Raw genomic sequence first — 16,584 nt, 5'->3', positions numbered from 1 at the left:
AGTGCAGGGCTCGCTCGGGGTGCATCCTTGCTTCCCGGCTCGGGACCGGCCTCTGCGGGCTTTCCTCTGCGGCTGCTGCTTGCCTTTCCTCCCTCTCTGTATGGTGCGGCCCTTCTGTTTGGTCACCGACCTTTGTTCACAAAGGTCACATGAAAACACGCCTTTGGCTCGACCTTTTGGCCGAGAGTTCTCGATTCCGGTCTCGAAGTTGTTTAAGTCCGGGGACGTAAGCTGCGAGGCTCCTTGGGAAACCAGGTCACTGATGCCAGGAGCCTGGTGGCCTGGGACGCTGGCCTTGTGGTTCTCAGAGCTTGTCTTGCCAATTACCTGGTTCTCGCAGTTGGTCTGCATGGCCTTGTTCCTTACTGGCCGGTTTCTCCTCCCTGCTCCAGGTGACAGTAGTGCATCCTTTTCTTGGGGGGCAGTAGTCTTTGCTCCTTCACCCCAGACAGCAAACCCCCCAGGCTGCGGGGAGCCCACCCTACGATTCTCTGCCGCAGGAATGGCCTGGGCCTGCCCCGGAGCTGGTTCCCCAGAGGCATGTTCGCCCTGCCTGGTGAGGCTGAGGCTCTGGGCCCACAGTGGTGAGGTCTGGGACATGCTGTCCGTCACATGCCCCGGCACCCGAGGCACCGAGATCCATCTCTTCAGCTCTGCCAGGACACTGGGCACATTCAGCTGGCCTAAATGTTCACACAGCTGCTGGAAGTCCTTACTCTGCTGGGCAACTAAAACTTCAAGGTGCTTCAGATTGGACTTCATTTCTGTGAACTCTGCTTGTCTCTAGGGAAAGGCAGTGAGACAGTAGAGCGTTACGGACAGTGCAACTCAAAAGGCGCAACAGAAAGGGCGAACGAACCAAAGGACGTGCCAGCACAACCCAAGCTTGTCCCTTTGCTGGGCGCCTTACAGGGGAAGCATGGCGACACTCTGGGTCGGGCCCTAGGGCCCACACTATGCCAGAGGACCTTGGGGAAGGAAGCGGGGCACTATCCTGGCCTGTTGCCAAGGAGCCTGTGTTGTCCTTTGTCCTTTGCTGAAATGTGTAACATTAAAGGTGTCTCTCTGGGTTTTAATGACGGAGCCAAAACACACGCGAGGGAAGGGCTCAGGGGCTGTGCTTACGGCTTCGAGTGTCCGCCGCATGTCCAGGATGGCCTGCTCCGTGCTGCCTTTGTCCTGCACCGTTTCCAACACCAGGTCACTCTGGGCCTGCGCAGTTTCTCGCACTAAATATAAAATAGTGACAATTCACCTCAAGACGACTATGGCACGCCCCACCACGCCCAGGCTACAACGGTGGAGAGGGAGGAGCGAACCTGCCCCGGGCCACCTGAGCCTGCGTGCTGGCGCTCAAGACGCTTTCTGCCCAGGTCAGCCCCGGTGAGGAGAAGCCAGGGCAGGATGGTTCCCCCACCGCCTTCTTCCCTCTGTCCCCGAAGACATCCTGGTCCGGCCAGACTCAGCCTCAGCACCTGCTGGGCCCTTGAACCCTGCTGCCCACATAGCAGCACCAACCTCTTCCTTGGTCTACCTTCTTGGCTCTGTCATCAGTGACCTTTCCAGAACATAGATACGATCATTCCCCCTCTGAAATCTTCACTGAAACTTTCAGCGGCACCCAACTGCCCATGGGATGAAGTCCAAATCTTCGAACTGGCTCACGTCCCCTTCCCCAGTATCCTCCCCCACGTCTCCACGCGGGGGGCTCCTAAGCCATTTCCCTCTCGCTGTTGGCCTTCGTGCATGCTGCTCCCTCAGCGGGGAGCGCCTCTGCCTCTATCCCCGCCACTCTGGCACCCTGTCCGCCCCGCCTCAGGCCCGCTGCTCTTCCTTCCGATTCCTGTTCCTCCTGCTCTCAGCTTCTCGCTTCCTTGGAAAATGTCACTGTCTGTCTGGCCTGGGTGCTCCTTCTCTCTGCCGGTGGCACCGTGTGTGCTCTGCCATCGCTTCTCACCACCCACGTATTTATCCCTCACTTATACTTGGGCTCTAATGGGCTTGGTGAACTGAGTGCTCGCCACTCACTTCTTTTGCTCAGGGAGATTTTACACACACACCTATACACACGCATACGCGCACATTTATTTAATGACACGTGTAGCAATTAATTATTACCATCCTCTTGCTAAACGATAGGTCATGTGAAGATGCTCTGATATTTATTCAACAAATACTTAATGAGCATCTACTATATGTGAGGCGCCGGGCCAAATACTCTGGACATAACAGTGATCAAGACAGATAAAACCCTCTTAAAGTTACATTTAATAGAAAAAGCAGATAGTTCATAAGTAATTGTACAAAGAACTGTTTACAGACATAATTTATGAATGCTCCAAAGGAAAAGCCTGCTAAGCTCGAGACTATGTATTAGGAAGACCTATCCTTATCTCAGAGTGAGTTAAGATTTCCCAACTTAAGTGATATTTAGCTGAATCATCGTTAACCCATGAGGGGAAGAATATCACCAACAGAACAACGAGCATGTTCTCCGAAGAGGAGCCATGAGATCAGCATGGCTGGAGTATGATGAGAGAGGGGAAGGGGCCCGAATGCAGGGCTCAGCCAGACAGAAAAGTCCGTGTGCCATGTCAAGATTTGTCGCCTTGATTCTAAGACATCATTCGCAGACACATTCAGCAGAGGGTTGACACAATCACATTTTCTTTGTAAAAGGAACAATCTTCTCTTAATGGGGATGATAAACTGGGGAGGGAAAGCCTGGATTCAAGACCAGGACAGAGATCAGAAATGACTCAAACGAAAACGGGGATTTGAAATCAATGGGAAAAAGATGGATTTTTCAATCATGGCATTGGGATAAACTGGTCAGCGATTTACAAGAGAACCTGACTCTACCACAATCCCGATAAGAATATTAGTCTACGGCCATGCCGCCCTGAACATCTCTGATCTCGGAAGCTAAGCAAGGTTGGGCCTGGTTAAATCTTGTATGGGAGACCGCCTAGGAACACCAGGTGCTGTAGGTGTTAAAAAAAAAAAAAATCAAAGCTCCACAATACATTTTAGTTTAGAAACTATGAGTTCTTTTACTTCTTACTCAGGCTCATTGTAAACACCTGCAGAAGAGGACAAAGCATTGTAATGGCCATTTCAAAACCCTTTTCCTGGCTTTTTCTACTTTGGAGACTAAAGCCTGAGCTGTAAAAGGGAACGCGAGAGGAAACTATTACAAGTTCTCATATATCTTAAATGCATAATAAGTACAGTTTACACCAGATATTCTTTTTATCTTCTCATGACTATCTGAAGTGTGTTTCAAGAGTCTCTTGACAATTTTTTTCTTTTCAGATGGATAAAAACAATTTGGCAACAAGAGCATACTTGATTCTTCCCAGTAAATGGAAGGTAACCAGCGTAACCTCTGGTACTCGAAAGACAGGATAATAGATTCGAGTTCAGTCTTACTTGAAAACTTGCCTCGATCTGAAAGGTGCTTTGGTTGCCCCACTGTGTTCTAACTGTTGCATCTCTTTTGTCTTCTCTTATCAGCCAAGGTCAGGTGTTTAACAAAGATTCTTTTAAGTTCAAGTGATTTACTTCAGAGTTTCTCTTTAAAATAAAACGTAATTCCTTTCCTAAAAAGAGGCTCACATTTCCAATTTCTTTTTTAACATTCAATATTATTTTATATTAGCTTCAGGTGTACAGCATAATGGTTAGACAGTTATATAATTTACAAAGTGATCCCCCCGATTAGTCTAGTACCCACCTGGCACTACACATCGTTATCCCAATATTATTGACTTCATTCCCTATGCTGTACGTCACATCCCCATAATATCACCTTTGTAACTACCAATTTGTACTTTTTCGCTCAGCCCTGCACCTCACTCCCATCTGGCAACCATCAGTTTGTTCTCTGTATCTATGAGTCTGTTTTGCTTTGTTTGTTTATTTGGTTCTTTAGATTCCACAGATAAGTGAGATCACATGGTATTTGTCTTTGTCTGACTTATTTCACTCAGCACAATATCCTCTAGGTCTATCCATGTCATTGCAAATGGTAAGATTTCATTTTTTATGGCTGAGTAATATTCCATTATATGTATATGTGTCTGTGTGTATGTATGTGTATATATATATATATATATACACTACGACTTCTTTATCCAATCATCTATTGATGGACACAGATTTCTTACATTTACATAAATTCTACATAGATTAATAATTTTAGTAGAATTAAATAAACATAAACGTGTAAGAAGGAAACATGAGAGAAATGGCAACCTCATGGTGGGGAAGGCCTTTCTAAGTAAGACATTAAAAAAAAGGGTGAGTCGTGTGTCCTTGTTAAGTTTACTCCTGGGTAGTTTATCTTTTGTGTTGAATTTATAAATGGCATCTTTTTCTACCATTATATCTTGTATTAATTTCTCCTACATTAGTAAATTATCTTATGGTTTGCGGCACTTTTCTGGTTGTTTGTCAGAGTATCAGTGTAAAAGGTAAGACTCAAATAACGTCCATAAGGGGTTGCAGGGGGCGGGGCACACAGATAACACGTGGAGTCACGAAGCAGAACGGCATCAGGCACCTCAATGGCCAAACCAGAACTAGAAGACAATGGAGCCTTATAAATTCAGAGGGCAAAGCACTTCCCACTCAGGGTTCTATAACCACGTAGAGAAAGAAGACATTTTCAAACATGCAACATATAACAAAAGTTACCCCCCATCTACCCTTTCTCAAAAAGTTACTGGATTGACATCACGTGCTGTACGGACACCACCGTTAAAGCATTTTCACAGTGAAAAACATAGTTACTGGAGTATGTGCACCGCCAAATACCCATGTAAACCAAGGTCCAGGAAACGAAGGGATCCAAGACTGAGGATGGAAAAAAAAAAAGGATCCTCAGAATGATGATGAAGAGAAGTCCTAAATCTAGGACTGAGAGCATGATCGGCCATATTTGGAGCTGGGAGACTGAGTTCCAGACAGGACATCTCTAATGAGAAAACAAAACAGAATTCTCGATATGTCTGAACATATTAACTGGAGATTTACAGTTTTATCTGAAAGTTTATTATCAGACACTACGCTAAGAGCATGGAAACAATCATAAGCAGAACTCTTACACGAAGTGCAGTCTTGAATGGGAAAAAAATAACAATAAACAAGTCAACACACAGGCACATAAATAAATGAAAATTGTAATAAACACCATGTTAGGGATTCCAATAAGAGTAAGAAGTGGGAAACCTTCTTTAGATAAGGTCATCAGAGAAGGAGACATTTAGGGTGAAACCAGAGGCCCCGCAAAGATCAGGAGGAGGTTTTTCAGGTAGAGGAGGCAGCAAGCGCCAAAGTCCTGAGGTGAGAAAGAGGCTTTTCTGACTAGGCATGGACAAGCCAGTGTGGTCTTGCAAAAGACCAGTAAGAAATGGTAAATTTTATGTTGTGTGTATTTTACCACAATAAAAAGAAAGTAAGAAATTTTTAGAAAGCAAATTTTCTGCTCTTGCTTAATACAAGTTAAATTCCATGTATCAACCAGTTAGAAAAAGATTTTACTTATATTTCAAGTGCTGGATTCCTGTTCCTAAACTCAATTAGTCAAATATTTTTCCAGATATCCATGTAGGTATTTGTGGTAGAAAGCAAATGTAATTATCCTACCCTAGATGCATTTCTAAATAGCAATGTTTCTTAGCAACAGTGAACACTAACAGCCACAAACGCAGAGAATGAGGAAGGCAAGCAAAGTGTTCAATTCTAGATTCGATTTGTGGTCCCGCATATTCTCTCCTTGTCCCTGGGAAACACGTTCAGGGGCTTCTTTACCGGGAGCTTTTGTATCAAGTTCATGACTTCCAAAGTTTTATCTTCTTTTTTTTTCTTTCGAAAAGCTTATTTCTGAAACTAACTCAAAACCTAACGGTATAAACAGGCTTATAATGAAAAATGATCAAATCTCTCCCTCGCAGACCTTGGTTCCGCTTCCTAGACTTAACACTATGAATAGTTTCTGGAATTTTGCATTAATACATGTTATAGATACCGTGTGTGTGTGTGTGTGTGTGTGTGTGTGTGTGTGTGTGTGTGTGTGTGTGTTTTCTCTAGAAGAGGACTCATTTCTGTTTTGGCTATAAACATCAGATATTTTTAGTTTTGTAAAAATGCCATTTAAAATCCATTTCCATATTCTGGACAATATCTCTGTCTTCTTGCGAAGTAGATTTTTTAAAAATTCGTTTCTATTTGTGATTCGACAAAGGCTCCATGGAGCAGATTGGACGCGTTCCCCCTGATGGCCAGTGCTTTTCCTTTTACTCTGTAGTTCTGTTCTCCCTGCTGTGCTGATGAGCACATGAGCAAAGGTCTGGGAGCCTCCATGTACTCAAGGAGATTTCGCAGTCCCCCTTTTTTGGGGGGGACATCCTTCTCAATTTCCACTGACTGGTCACACTCCACCACGAGACGTGTCTTGGAGCACAGGAGCTGTTTTCATTTAACGATGAACAGATATTTGCATTCCAACATGGTTCACATAGCTGGACCTCATGCTTCTTAATGGTTACATGTGCTTTGCTTAGAAAAGATGCATTTCTCACTCTAAAATTATAAAAATACTGCTCATTTCCTCTGATTTTAATAGCAACCCCTCCTTTTTTCCCCCCATAACAATCATATTTTCAGTAGAACAAATACCAATAGGTAAAAGTACTGCCTTCTATTAACTGGCAAAGCAGGATGTGGATGGCCTTGGTAACTCCGTCTATCATGCTGGTCCTTGGTGTCCTCAGCTGGAGAACAAGAGGAGTTAGATGAAATGGCTTTGAGCAGTCCTTCCGGTTGTACAGGCAGACAGTGCCCGGTGACCGGGGAAAGGTTCCATGACCTCATTCTGTGAAGACGCCAGTTATACGACACTGACGACACCTTCGCACGGTGCGTTCCTTTTCTCTTAGGCGCACAGGGAGTGCGCACGGAGAACCTGCAGAATGCACCGACCGGCAATCCCAGCGCTCTGGGCTAGCTGGCCTGGGCCTGGCTGTCACAGAGGATTTGTTTGGTTCCTCTCTCAGTGACTAACTTCCTGCTCCTGATCACTGCCTACCAAGAAAGGGAATGATTTCTGATGTGTGCCCGTTTTCAAGAGTAACTGGGTTTTCTAATCAATATACCACAATCTTTGTCACTGTTCGTCCTCTCAATGTGGCCCCCTCTTCTGAATCTTACTCTCTGAAAATTAAGGAACCATCAGGGGTGAAGGATCAGGATCCCCAGGTCCACTACAAGCCCAACTCAGTTCGAGTCCTTTCTCTGCCTTGATCTTGCACTGGGACCTTGGGCACTTCTACTCCCTATTCTGGACCTTAAATGTCACACCTTTGCCACAATTTTCCTTTTTGTGCTTCAGGCAGTTTTAAATGTAGAAATTATTATTTTTTAAAAGTCATGTTATACAAAGGAAGCATCCCTAATTCGCTTCTGCTCTTTGTCTTGCTACTGCTTGTGAGGCTAACAGTCCTCGGCTTCCAGAACCAGTTACGAACAGATGCACAGTTGCCCCGTGTGTGGGATACCCAGGTTGGAAGCCAACAGACAGCACAGTGCTTCTTTGCAGGCATATGGGGATTAATTTCCAAGCCACACAAAGGCATTAATTTTTGTAAATCATGAGCAATCCATCCCATGGCATTTGAATAAGTTGGCTTCAATTTGTTTAAAATAAAAGAGAAACAAAGACAAACGCAAACAAGTACAGATGTAGCCATCGTCTTGCTGTTTAGCTGGGGAGCTGCTGGCTGCAGAGAGGAGTCTGCCTAAGAAAGCCATGCAATGGCTCTTCTGTGGAGTAAGGGCCAGGGCTTCAGCTAAACGCAAATCACTACTTGGCAGAGCAGGGGGCTTTAAAAGCTACAAACTGTAACTGAAGTTGAGAAAGATGCTGTGATTCACTATAAAAAGCTCTTATTGAAACAAAGGCAGCAAGAACAGTAGGTGACTGGAGTATTTCTAACTCCTAAGAGAGCGGTTTTATTTCTAAGTCCAAAGGGAGCAATGTCTTCATACACAGCACAGCCAGTTATTCATCTGGAACTGGGGGATGCGGCCGATTCACTTCAGCCGTGACATGAGAAATCTGGCAGAGCTTCCAGCGGGGTTACCGGGTGAAGGATTGGTGCTTCACCAAAGGCATTGGGGACAGATGCGTTCCCACACAGAGGTGGGTCCCACTACCCAGTTTGGTGTATGCCACATCTCTTCAGGGCTAAGCTACATACCCAGACTCTCATCTGAAACACAATATGGAACCTCACTCCTGGCAGAAACCTGTCTAGGGTCAGAAAGTTCACATCACTGCTCGCCAGTGCCCTCTGGTGATAACCTCAAACACAAGCCACTCACATGTCTTGGCCACAGTCTCCAAAGAATCCAAAATAGATTGGCTTCTTGAACTGAGATGTTCCTCAGACTTTTCCACGGATGTCTGCAACTGAGAAACCCCACATTAAGAAAGAATTCACAGACTCTTGCCTTATTTTATAAACTTGGAAAATTGCCATTTAATGATAAAAAAAGTTGTTAAAATATTGCTATTCTACATGAACTAAAGTCAACGTAATATAATTATTAAACTTCTTAAATGTAAGAGTTTCTAACTCTTCAAAAGGCAGCTTTAGCTATACTTACCCTGTGAATGCTTTCTCTGATATGGGAAATGAAGTTGTATAGCGTCTCACTAGAATAGGAGAGAAAAAAATCTTTGTGAAATATTGAAACGATATGTAACAGAATTGATTCCATGAACATGGCAGGCCTCCACCTAGTGTAGCATCAAAACAGCGCTTGATCAGAGCTGGAGACACAATTCAAGATATCTTAGCGCCCCAGTTCCATAGTGTAGTGGTTAGCATGTCTGCTTTAAATGCAGAAGGTCCTGGGTTCACACACCAGTGGAGCCACAGTCCGTGGTCTACGGCCATGCCACCTTGAACAAGCCTGATGTCTGATCTCGGAAGCTAAGCAGGGTCAAGCCTGGTTAGTACTTGGATGGGAGACCACCTAGGAAGACCAGGTGCTGTAGGCATAAAATAATAATAAATAATTTAAAAAAAAAAAAGGAAAGAAAGAAATCTTAGTGCCCTGTGGAGAAAGGAGAACATAGACTTTTCGTGATGGTTTCCAAGGCAAACCAGTTTTTTCTTTTTAAAATTCACTATGTATGTTAAATGAGGTTACATTTTAGCAACTCAAATGGTTACTACAGTAAAACAGACTAGCTTTTACACCCATGTGCCATATAACCATGTTTTAGTCAGTGATGGGCTGGTTCCATAAGATTATAATGTAGCTGAAAAATTCCTATCGCCTAGTGACTCCTAACCCCTGGACATATGCTAGTCTTATGACTATAATTTTAACTGTAAGAATGAGGTAGTAGAGAGACAATTCTGGGAACAATATTAACTTCTAATGAAAAAGAAACTATCAGAATTATTCCTCAAAAAATATCCCACTTTTGAAAAGATTCAGACATGGATTGTCATTTTAAAATTTTACAGATTTTTTTCTTGAATCTACATAATCCAAATGTAAATATCAATTTTTGAACCCCAGTAGGACAACTCTTCATACCAAGTCTTTTGCATGCTCCAAAAGACTGACTCGAAAAGGAGAATTTAATAGAATCATTTGGAAATATATAGATTATATGCTTTTAATGAAAGAGATTAGCGCATTACCTGAAAACTAAAAATATTGAAAAAGTTAAAGAATTAAGGACGTTAAGAATACAATATTATTAAACTATAAAAGCAGAGAATAAGGGCACCTAGAAATGTAAAATAGCAAAAATTAAATAAGTAAAATAGTTAGAAATATGATAGAAATAGCTAAAGAAATATGATAGAAAATAGAGCAAAACACAAAGAGATGGAAAATAGGTAGTTTAAAACAATTAGAGGATCAATGTAGGAGATCCAACACGTACCCACAATTGGAGATCCAGAAAGAGAATGAAAGTAGAGAGATTTTCAAAGATATAATAAAAATTCCCAGAACTGAAAGACATAAGTTTATAGGTCAAAAGGAACTACCCAATACTCAGAGATTATGACATGCCACATCAAAGCATATTACTGTAAAATTTCAAATTTCTATAGATAATGAGTAGATCCTAAAAACTTCCGGGAAAAAAAAAAGCAAGTGACCTACGCAGGATCAAGAATCAAAATGGCATCAAATTTCTTAAAAGCTACATATAGAGCCATAAGGCACTAGATCAATACTTTAGAAATGTTGAGGAAAAATAATTTCCAATCTAGAATTCTATACCTATCCAATTTGCAATCGTCTGTGAGGGCAAAATAAAGAATTTTGATACGCAAGTAGTCAAAAAATTGTTTAGGTGCCATGTACCTGTTGTCAGGAAGTCTCTGGAATGTATGCTTCACCAAATCCAAGGAGTAAACCAAGAAAGGACATAGGATCCAAGTAACAGAGGATCCAAGTAACAGGAGTGAGGAGGTAGGGATGCCAGGACAATGGCCAAGGGAGGATTCAGGATGACAGCCGCACTTGGTACTAGGAGAGTACCAAGTTCAGACTGGAATCAGGATGCTTCTGAGAAGAAAATGACACTGAAGGAATATCTGATGTATTTAAATATATAACAAAGAGCTTTTTCCATTTGGCTGCAGAATTTGGGAATAGACTTGATTCTTACACTGAAAACTAAGCAAAAAATAAAACAAAGCAATTTTAAACATTAGGAAAATGTAATCTTAGTATATATAATTTTTCTGGGCTATCTATAGTGGTTACAGAGTGATAAGAATATAAAGATTGAAAACTGATCCAACTAAAAATGTTCATATAGCTTTTTTGGGATGATAGAAGATGAGAAGTTTGGAGTAGGGAGGGGGCAGAGAAGAAAATTTTGGCTTGCTGTTTTTTACTATAATCTCAACTGTATTTTTTTTTTTTACAAAAACTATGTATTTGTAATAACTTGAGTAAAAAATACACAAGATTATAAAAAAGGCAATTTTAAAGATGTCTAACAATGCTACCAGAGGACTGCCCATGAAAGCATCTACTATATTATACCACCAGTTAGAAGTGATTCTTTATCCGCATGACCTCTCTCCCTTACTAGCACATTTGGGAACCAATATTCCCAACATTTAACTATATTATGCAAATTATGTTCCTTTTGCATATAATTTTATATCAAAATATTTTATAGATAACTGATAGCTCCTCTGTTCTGTTAACTTTATTAATCCTCAATTCTACCTTGTCTAAATTCAAATATCAAATTCTGATGTACTCAAAAGCCTTAAAAAGTTGCTTACTAGACAGAGTGAAAACATTAAAGCTTGATCACTGAGACTTTCATAAATAGCTACCATTCTTTGGAAGGCATTTTTATTACCACAATAAAATAAGATGCTATAAAATAGGGATTTCTCATCCACCCAGGTATTATGTACAAAATCAGAGAAAGTCAACTATGATCTAATCTCTTCTCTAGAAAAAGTCAATTAGGAAATTCTGTTCATTGGTATTAAAGTAAAAAAAAAAACAAAAACTATTTTTAAGAATATATACTGTCTGTACTGCCCTGTGCTGGTGAGCTATTTTGCTTTGAAAATCCATTCATTATTCAACAACTATTTATTGAGCCCTCTTTTGTGACAGGTCCTTGGTTATAAGCTTCAGTGATATGGAGGGAAAAAAATTCAAGTCCCTACACTACCTGCAGGAAGCTTACTTTCTAGTTGGTATTTTTTAATGTGGTTTCAAAATCCACTCAAATTAATGGAGTGATACTCATTATTAAAAAATTGATCAAAGCTATTGAATCTGATCTCTTGCTTATTAACATGTCCAATAATAACTGTTTATGTGTAAATTATAGTACATGCAGAGCTGACAGCAACATTGCACAGGGACACAGCTGTGCCAATTGCTTGTAATCAGCATCTGTTCAGAATGATTACTCAAGTTGTATTTTTTTAAAGTCATTTTATCAAGGTATGACTGACACACAAAAAGCCGTATAGTTAGTGTACACAAATTTGTAGCTAATTACACAACCATGAAACGATCACCACAATCTATGCCATAAACATATCCATCACTTCCAAAAGGTTCCTCTTACCCTATTTATTATTATTTTTTGTGTGAAAAGAACACTTAAGAAAGACCTACTCTCTTAGTAAATTTTAAAGTATAATATACAGTATTATCAACCACAGGCACTACGCTGTACGGTGGATCTGTAGGACTTCTTCGTCTTGTGAAACTGAAACCTTATACCCTTTGACTAATAGCTCCCCATTTCACCCTCCTCCCAGCCCCTAGCAATCACCATTCTATTTTCTGCTTCTATGAGTTCAATTATTTTACTTTCCTCATATAAGTGGCATCATATATTATTTGTCATTTTGTGTCTTGCTTACTTCATATAGCCTAATGTCCTCCAGCTTCAACCATGTTGTCACAAGTGACAGAATTTCCTTCCTTTTTAAGGCTCAAGAATATTCCGCAGTATGTATATACCATATTTTCTTTATTCATTCATCCATTGACAGACAGTTAGGTTACTTCTATGTGTTGGTTTTGGTAAATAATGTTGCAATGAACATTGGAGAATAGATAGCTCTTCAATATCTTGATTTTAATTCCTTTGAATATATACTTAGAAGTAGGATTACTGGATCATATAGTTCTATTTTTAATTTTTTGAGAAAACTCTATACTGTTTTTCATAGTGGCTGTATCAATTTACATTCCCACCAACACTTATCTTTTCTCTACATCCTCACCAACACTTATCTTTTTCTAAAGAAAAATAATAGCCATTCTGACAGGTGTGAGATTCTCATTGTGGTTTTGATTTGCATTTCCCTGATGATTAATGATGTTGAATACCTTTTCATGTACCTGTTGGCCCTTTGTATGTCTTTGTCAGGAGAATTCCCCCTTCCACCCTTCTTTAGTTCTTACAATTGGACTAATAAGAAAATAAAATGGACATATGACTAGATTAACAGGAAAAAAATCAATTTAATACGTGTGCACAGGAGAATCACAATATGATGGTCAGGTCACAAAATTAGGCTCAAAGAAATGGTGAAACCAGGCATCTATACTATTTAGACAAACAATAAATTTGTGAGAAATTGACAGGACAAAAAAAGTTAGTGCTCAATAGAAAGAAATCTAAGCAATGTTTGCATATTCATTTTGAGGAATTTAAACAAAGTGGAAAATTTTTCAAAAGGCAATAAGAATTGATTATACAGACTATTTGACTCCAAATTGTTTACCTCTAGAGATAAACCGTGTCTGCGAGGGATGGTGAGGACACTTTTTACATGGGAGATTTATTTCCTGCATCCAAGGAGACAAGGAAGGTCAAGTAACTTTAGTTCAAAGTAATCAATTTGCCATTTTGGGATATTTGGGGGTGGCCTGTCTCAGAACCTGACCTCTTCTTTGGAAAAATGTCTATTTAGTTCCTTTGCCGCACCTTTTAATCAGGCTATTTGGGTATTTTTGCTGAGTTGTAGTTCCTTATATATTTTAGATGTTAACCCTTTATCAAATATACAGTTTGCAAATATTTTCTTCCTTTCCATAGGTTGCCTTTCATTTTGTTGATTGTTTCCTTTACTGTACAGAAAGTTTAGGTGATGTAATCCCACTTATCTATTTTTGCTTTTGCTGCCTGTGTTTTTGGTGTCATATCCAAGAAATCATTGCCAAGACCAATGTCAAGAAGCTCTTCCCGCTGTGTTTTCTTCTAAGAGTTCTACGGTTTCAAGTTTTACGTTTAAGTCTTTAATCCATTTTGAGTTGATTTGGGGGTATGACATAATGGCCCTTTTTCATTCTTTTGCATATGGATCCAGTTTTCCCAACACAATTGTTGAAAAAAATCATTCTTTCCCATTGTGTATTCCTGGCACTCTCTCACGCTATATTAAATATTTAAAACATAACCCTCTGATAGATCCATATAATAAAGTACAATGCAACCATTAAAATTGATTTTGTAGATGAAAAACAAATATAATTAAATACTATTAAATTTAAAAAGCAGATTACAAAATAACCCATAGGAAACAATCCCATTTTTATTTTTAAAAATACAGAGAAGCAGAGCAGAGTTATATAAAACAATGTTAATAGTAGTTCACAGAATAAGCTGATTCATGGGCAAACTTGAGAATTTGACAGACCCAAGATCTCTGCCCAAAACTCCCACTGAGTTTAGATATGCTCCTTTGGATGGAATCTTTCCCGACGCCCCCAGTTAGAGCTGGCAGCCTGTCCTCAGGGCTCCCAACGCAGTTGGATGCAACCTCTACTACAGCATTTACAACTTTGTACTTACAGTGGAAAGTTTAGAGTATTTTAGGCTAGTCTTCATCTGACCCTCTTTTCTGTTTGAGGGGTTCCTCAGGTTAGGGACCTTGGGAGCCTCTTTCCTCCTCTAGAGGATGACAGTAACAGGAGTTTGATTTTTTAGCCTTTCCTGAGCCCTGAGCTCTCCTCTCTCACATGTCTTGTCAGACTGGGACTCAGGAGAAAAAGCCAGTGAGCTCTCTCTCTCTGGTGGCTGTGGCTACAGTAGTAGGAAAATGGAATTCCAGAGGACTGGTAAAAGTGCCCAGGACTACATTGGCTATAGTGTAGAGAAGGGTCTAATGCACTCTGGGTAGGGGGTAGCAGGCAGTGGAATCTGCACTGGACTAATTTTGAGACTTGGTTTGGGAAGTCATCCATGGTGGGTAGCCTTTGGCAATTGTATGACTGTGGCAGAAACTTAAAGTGGCCTTGTTTTCTTACTTGTAAATCAGAATCCTGATCTCTCCCACCCCTCTGCCTCCTGGATGCACTGCCACTCAGATAGATGACATTCCCAGACTCTCCTGCAGCTAGGTATGGCCACATGATTAAATTTTAGCCAGTGTGAGCTATAAACAGAAGTGTTTTATGCAACTTCCAAAAAGAGTCCTAAAGGGAAGGGAAGATACCTCTTCCTTTCATTTATCAATTGTTTGGAATTCTGATACAACAGCTGGAACTCCAGCAGCCACCAAGCACTGTGAAGACAAGGGTCACACTTTAGGGATGGCAGAGCAGAGTGCTGGAAGGAGTCAGATCCTTCAGGGCCACGGAGCCACCATTCCAGCTCTGGACTGCACACTTCGGGATGATTTTTGCATTAAAGAAAAATAAAAACCTATCTTTTTAAGCTCCTATTATTATGTTTATATATGTTATATGCAGTTGAACATAATCCAAACTAATAAAACGAGCCACTCAATATCTTTTACTAATCCTTTAACATTAAAAAAAAATTTAATTAACGTATGAGGTTAATGTGTGTGCATGTGTATGTCAGATTTCTATGAGTTTTAACACAAATTTAGAATTCATGTAACGATCAACATGATCAGGATATAGGACATTATTTTTAAAAATCCTTCACGCTGTCCCTCTGTGGTGAAGTCCAGCCCATCCCCCTAACCCCTGCTAATCACTGAACTATTTCCCATCCCTATAGTTTGGCTTTTCTTGAAATGTCATATAAATGAAATAATATGGTATGAAAATTTTGGACTGGTTTCCTCCCGCTTAGTGCCTTTGAGATTCACCTATGTCATTTGTGTCAATAGTTCATTCTTTTTTGTCGTGAAGTAGTGTTCTATTGTATGGACATACCATAGTTTGTTTATCCATTCGTTCATTGAAGTACATTTGGGTTGTGTCCAGTTTCTGGTGACTACGAACAAAGCTGCTATAAACGTTATTGTACAGGCTTTTGTATAAACATGTTTTCACTTATCTAGGTAAATGCCTAGAAGTAGAATTGCAGAAACATACAGTAAATTATGTTTAACTTTATATAAGAAACTGTCAAACTTTTCCGGAGTGGCTATATCATTTTGCATTTCCACCAGCAAGAGTTCTAGTTGCTCTATATCCTTTCCCAGCACTTGGAATTATAAGTTTTCATTTTAGCCATGCAAATGATGTGTAGTAACATCTCATTGTAATTAATTTGTATTCCCAAAATGGCTAATGATGTTGAGCAACTTTTCATGTACTTATTTGCCATCCATATGTTTTCTTTGATGAAGTATCTATTAAAATCTTTTTCTGTAACTGCTTCCTGCTGATGAGTATATCTTTGAGTTAGAGGAGTGAAATTTTCTGGCTGCCTGACTTATGAAAGTCCTGGGGTCCCCCTAAGGCTCTGGGACCCTGAGAGCAGGAGTGCATAACTGACTTATTGGATATCACTTGTCTTGTCTTTTGAAGAGCAGCTTGAGGTCAGACAGCGGTTCGCAGGAGTACTGTGGATCTGGTCCCTTTTTCTCTCTGGGTGGTACAGCTGGCTTCACTTAAGAGTGATGCATCCAGGAAGTTGTATCCAAGGGGGTCTTCCTTCTCTCATCCCAATTACCCAAAGCCTGGAGGGTGACAGCCAGAAAAGTGGCTTTTTCATCTTTCCTTCTTTCTTCTTTTCTTCTGCCACACTCCTATTGTTAGAAACCCTAAAGGCCACTTCTACCAATTGGAAGA

The 16,584-nt window shown here is 40.6% G+C and overlaps 1 protein-coding gene, 1 non-coding gene and 1 pseudogene across 2 annotated transcripts in view; 2 read left to right on the top strand and 1 right to left on the bottom strand.

Moving 5' to 3' along the window:
- CCDC36 (coiled-coil domain containing 36) overlaps positions 1–16,584 on the bottom strand; it is a 23,269-nt gene that overhangs the window by 841 nt on the left and 5,844 nt on the right. Inside the window, exons 4-7 of the mRNA XM_011375417.1 lie at positions 8,671–8,719; positions 8,386–8,473; positions 1,126–1,229; positions 51–783 (exon numbers count right to left, since the gene is read on the bottom strand). Of these exons, the coding sequence (XP_011373719.1) occupies positions 51–783; positions 1,126–1,229; positions 8,386–8,473; positions 8,671–8,719 (974 nt within the window). The remainder of the gene's footprint in view (positions 1–50; positions 784–1,125; positions 1,230–8,385; positions 8,474–8,670; positions 8,720–16,584) is intronic.
- On the top strand, positions 8,870–8,942 carry TRNAL-UAA. The gene has a single exon. It is a non-coding gene; the product is annotated as a tRNA-Leu (tRNA).
- Positions 8,952–9,067, top strand: LOC111729616 (annotated as a pseudogene).

The sequence above is a fragment of the Pteropus vampyrus genome, unplaced genomic scaffold, assembly GCF_000151845.1.
Source record: "Pteropus vampyrus isolate Shadow unplaced genomic scaffold, Pvam_2.0 Scaffold271, whole genome shotgun sequence".
Classification (NCBI taxonomy): Eukaryota; Metazoa; Chordata; class Mammalia; order Chiroptera; family Pteropodidae; genus Pteropus; species Pteropus vampyrus.
This window is presented reverse-complemented; position numbering and strand designations above follow the sequence as displayed.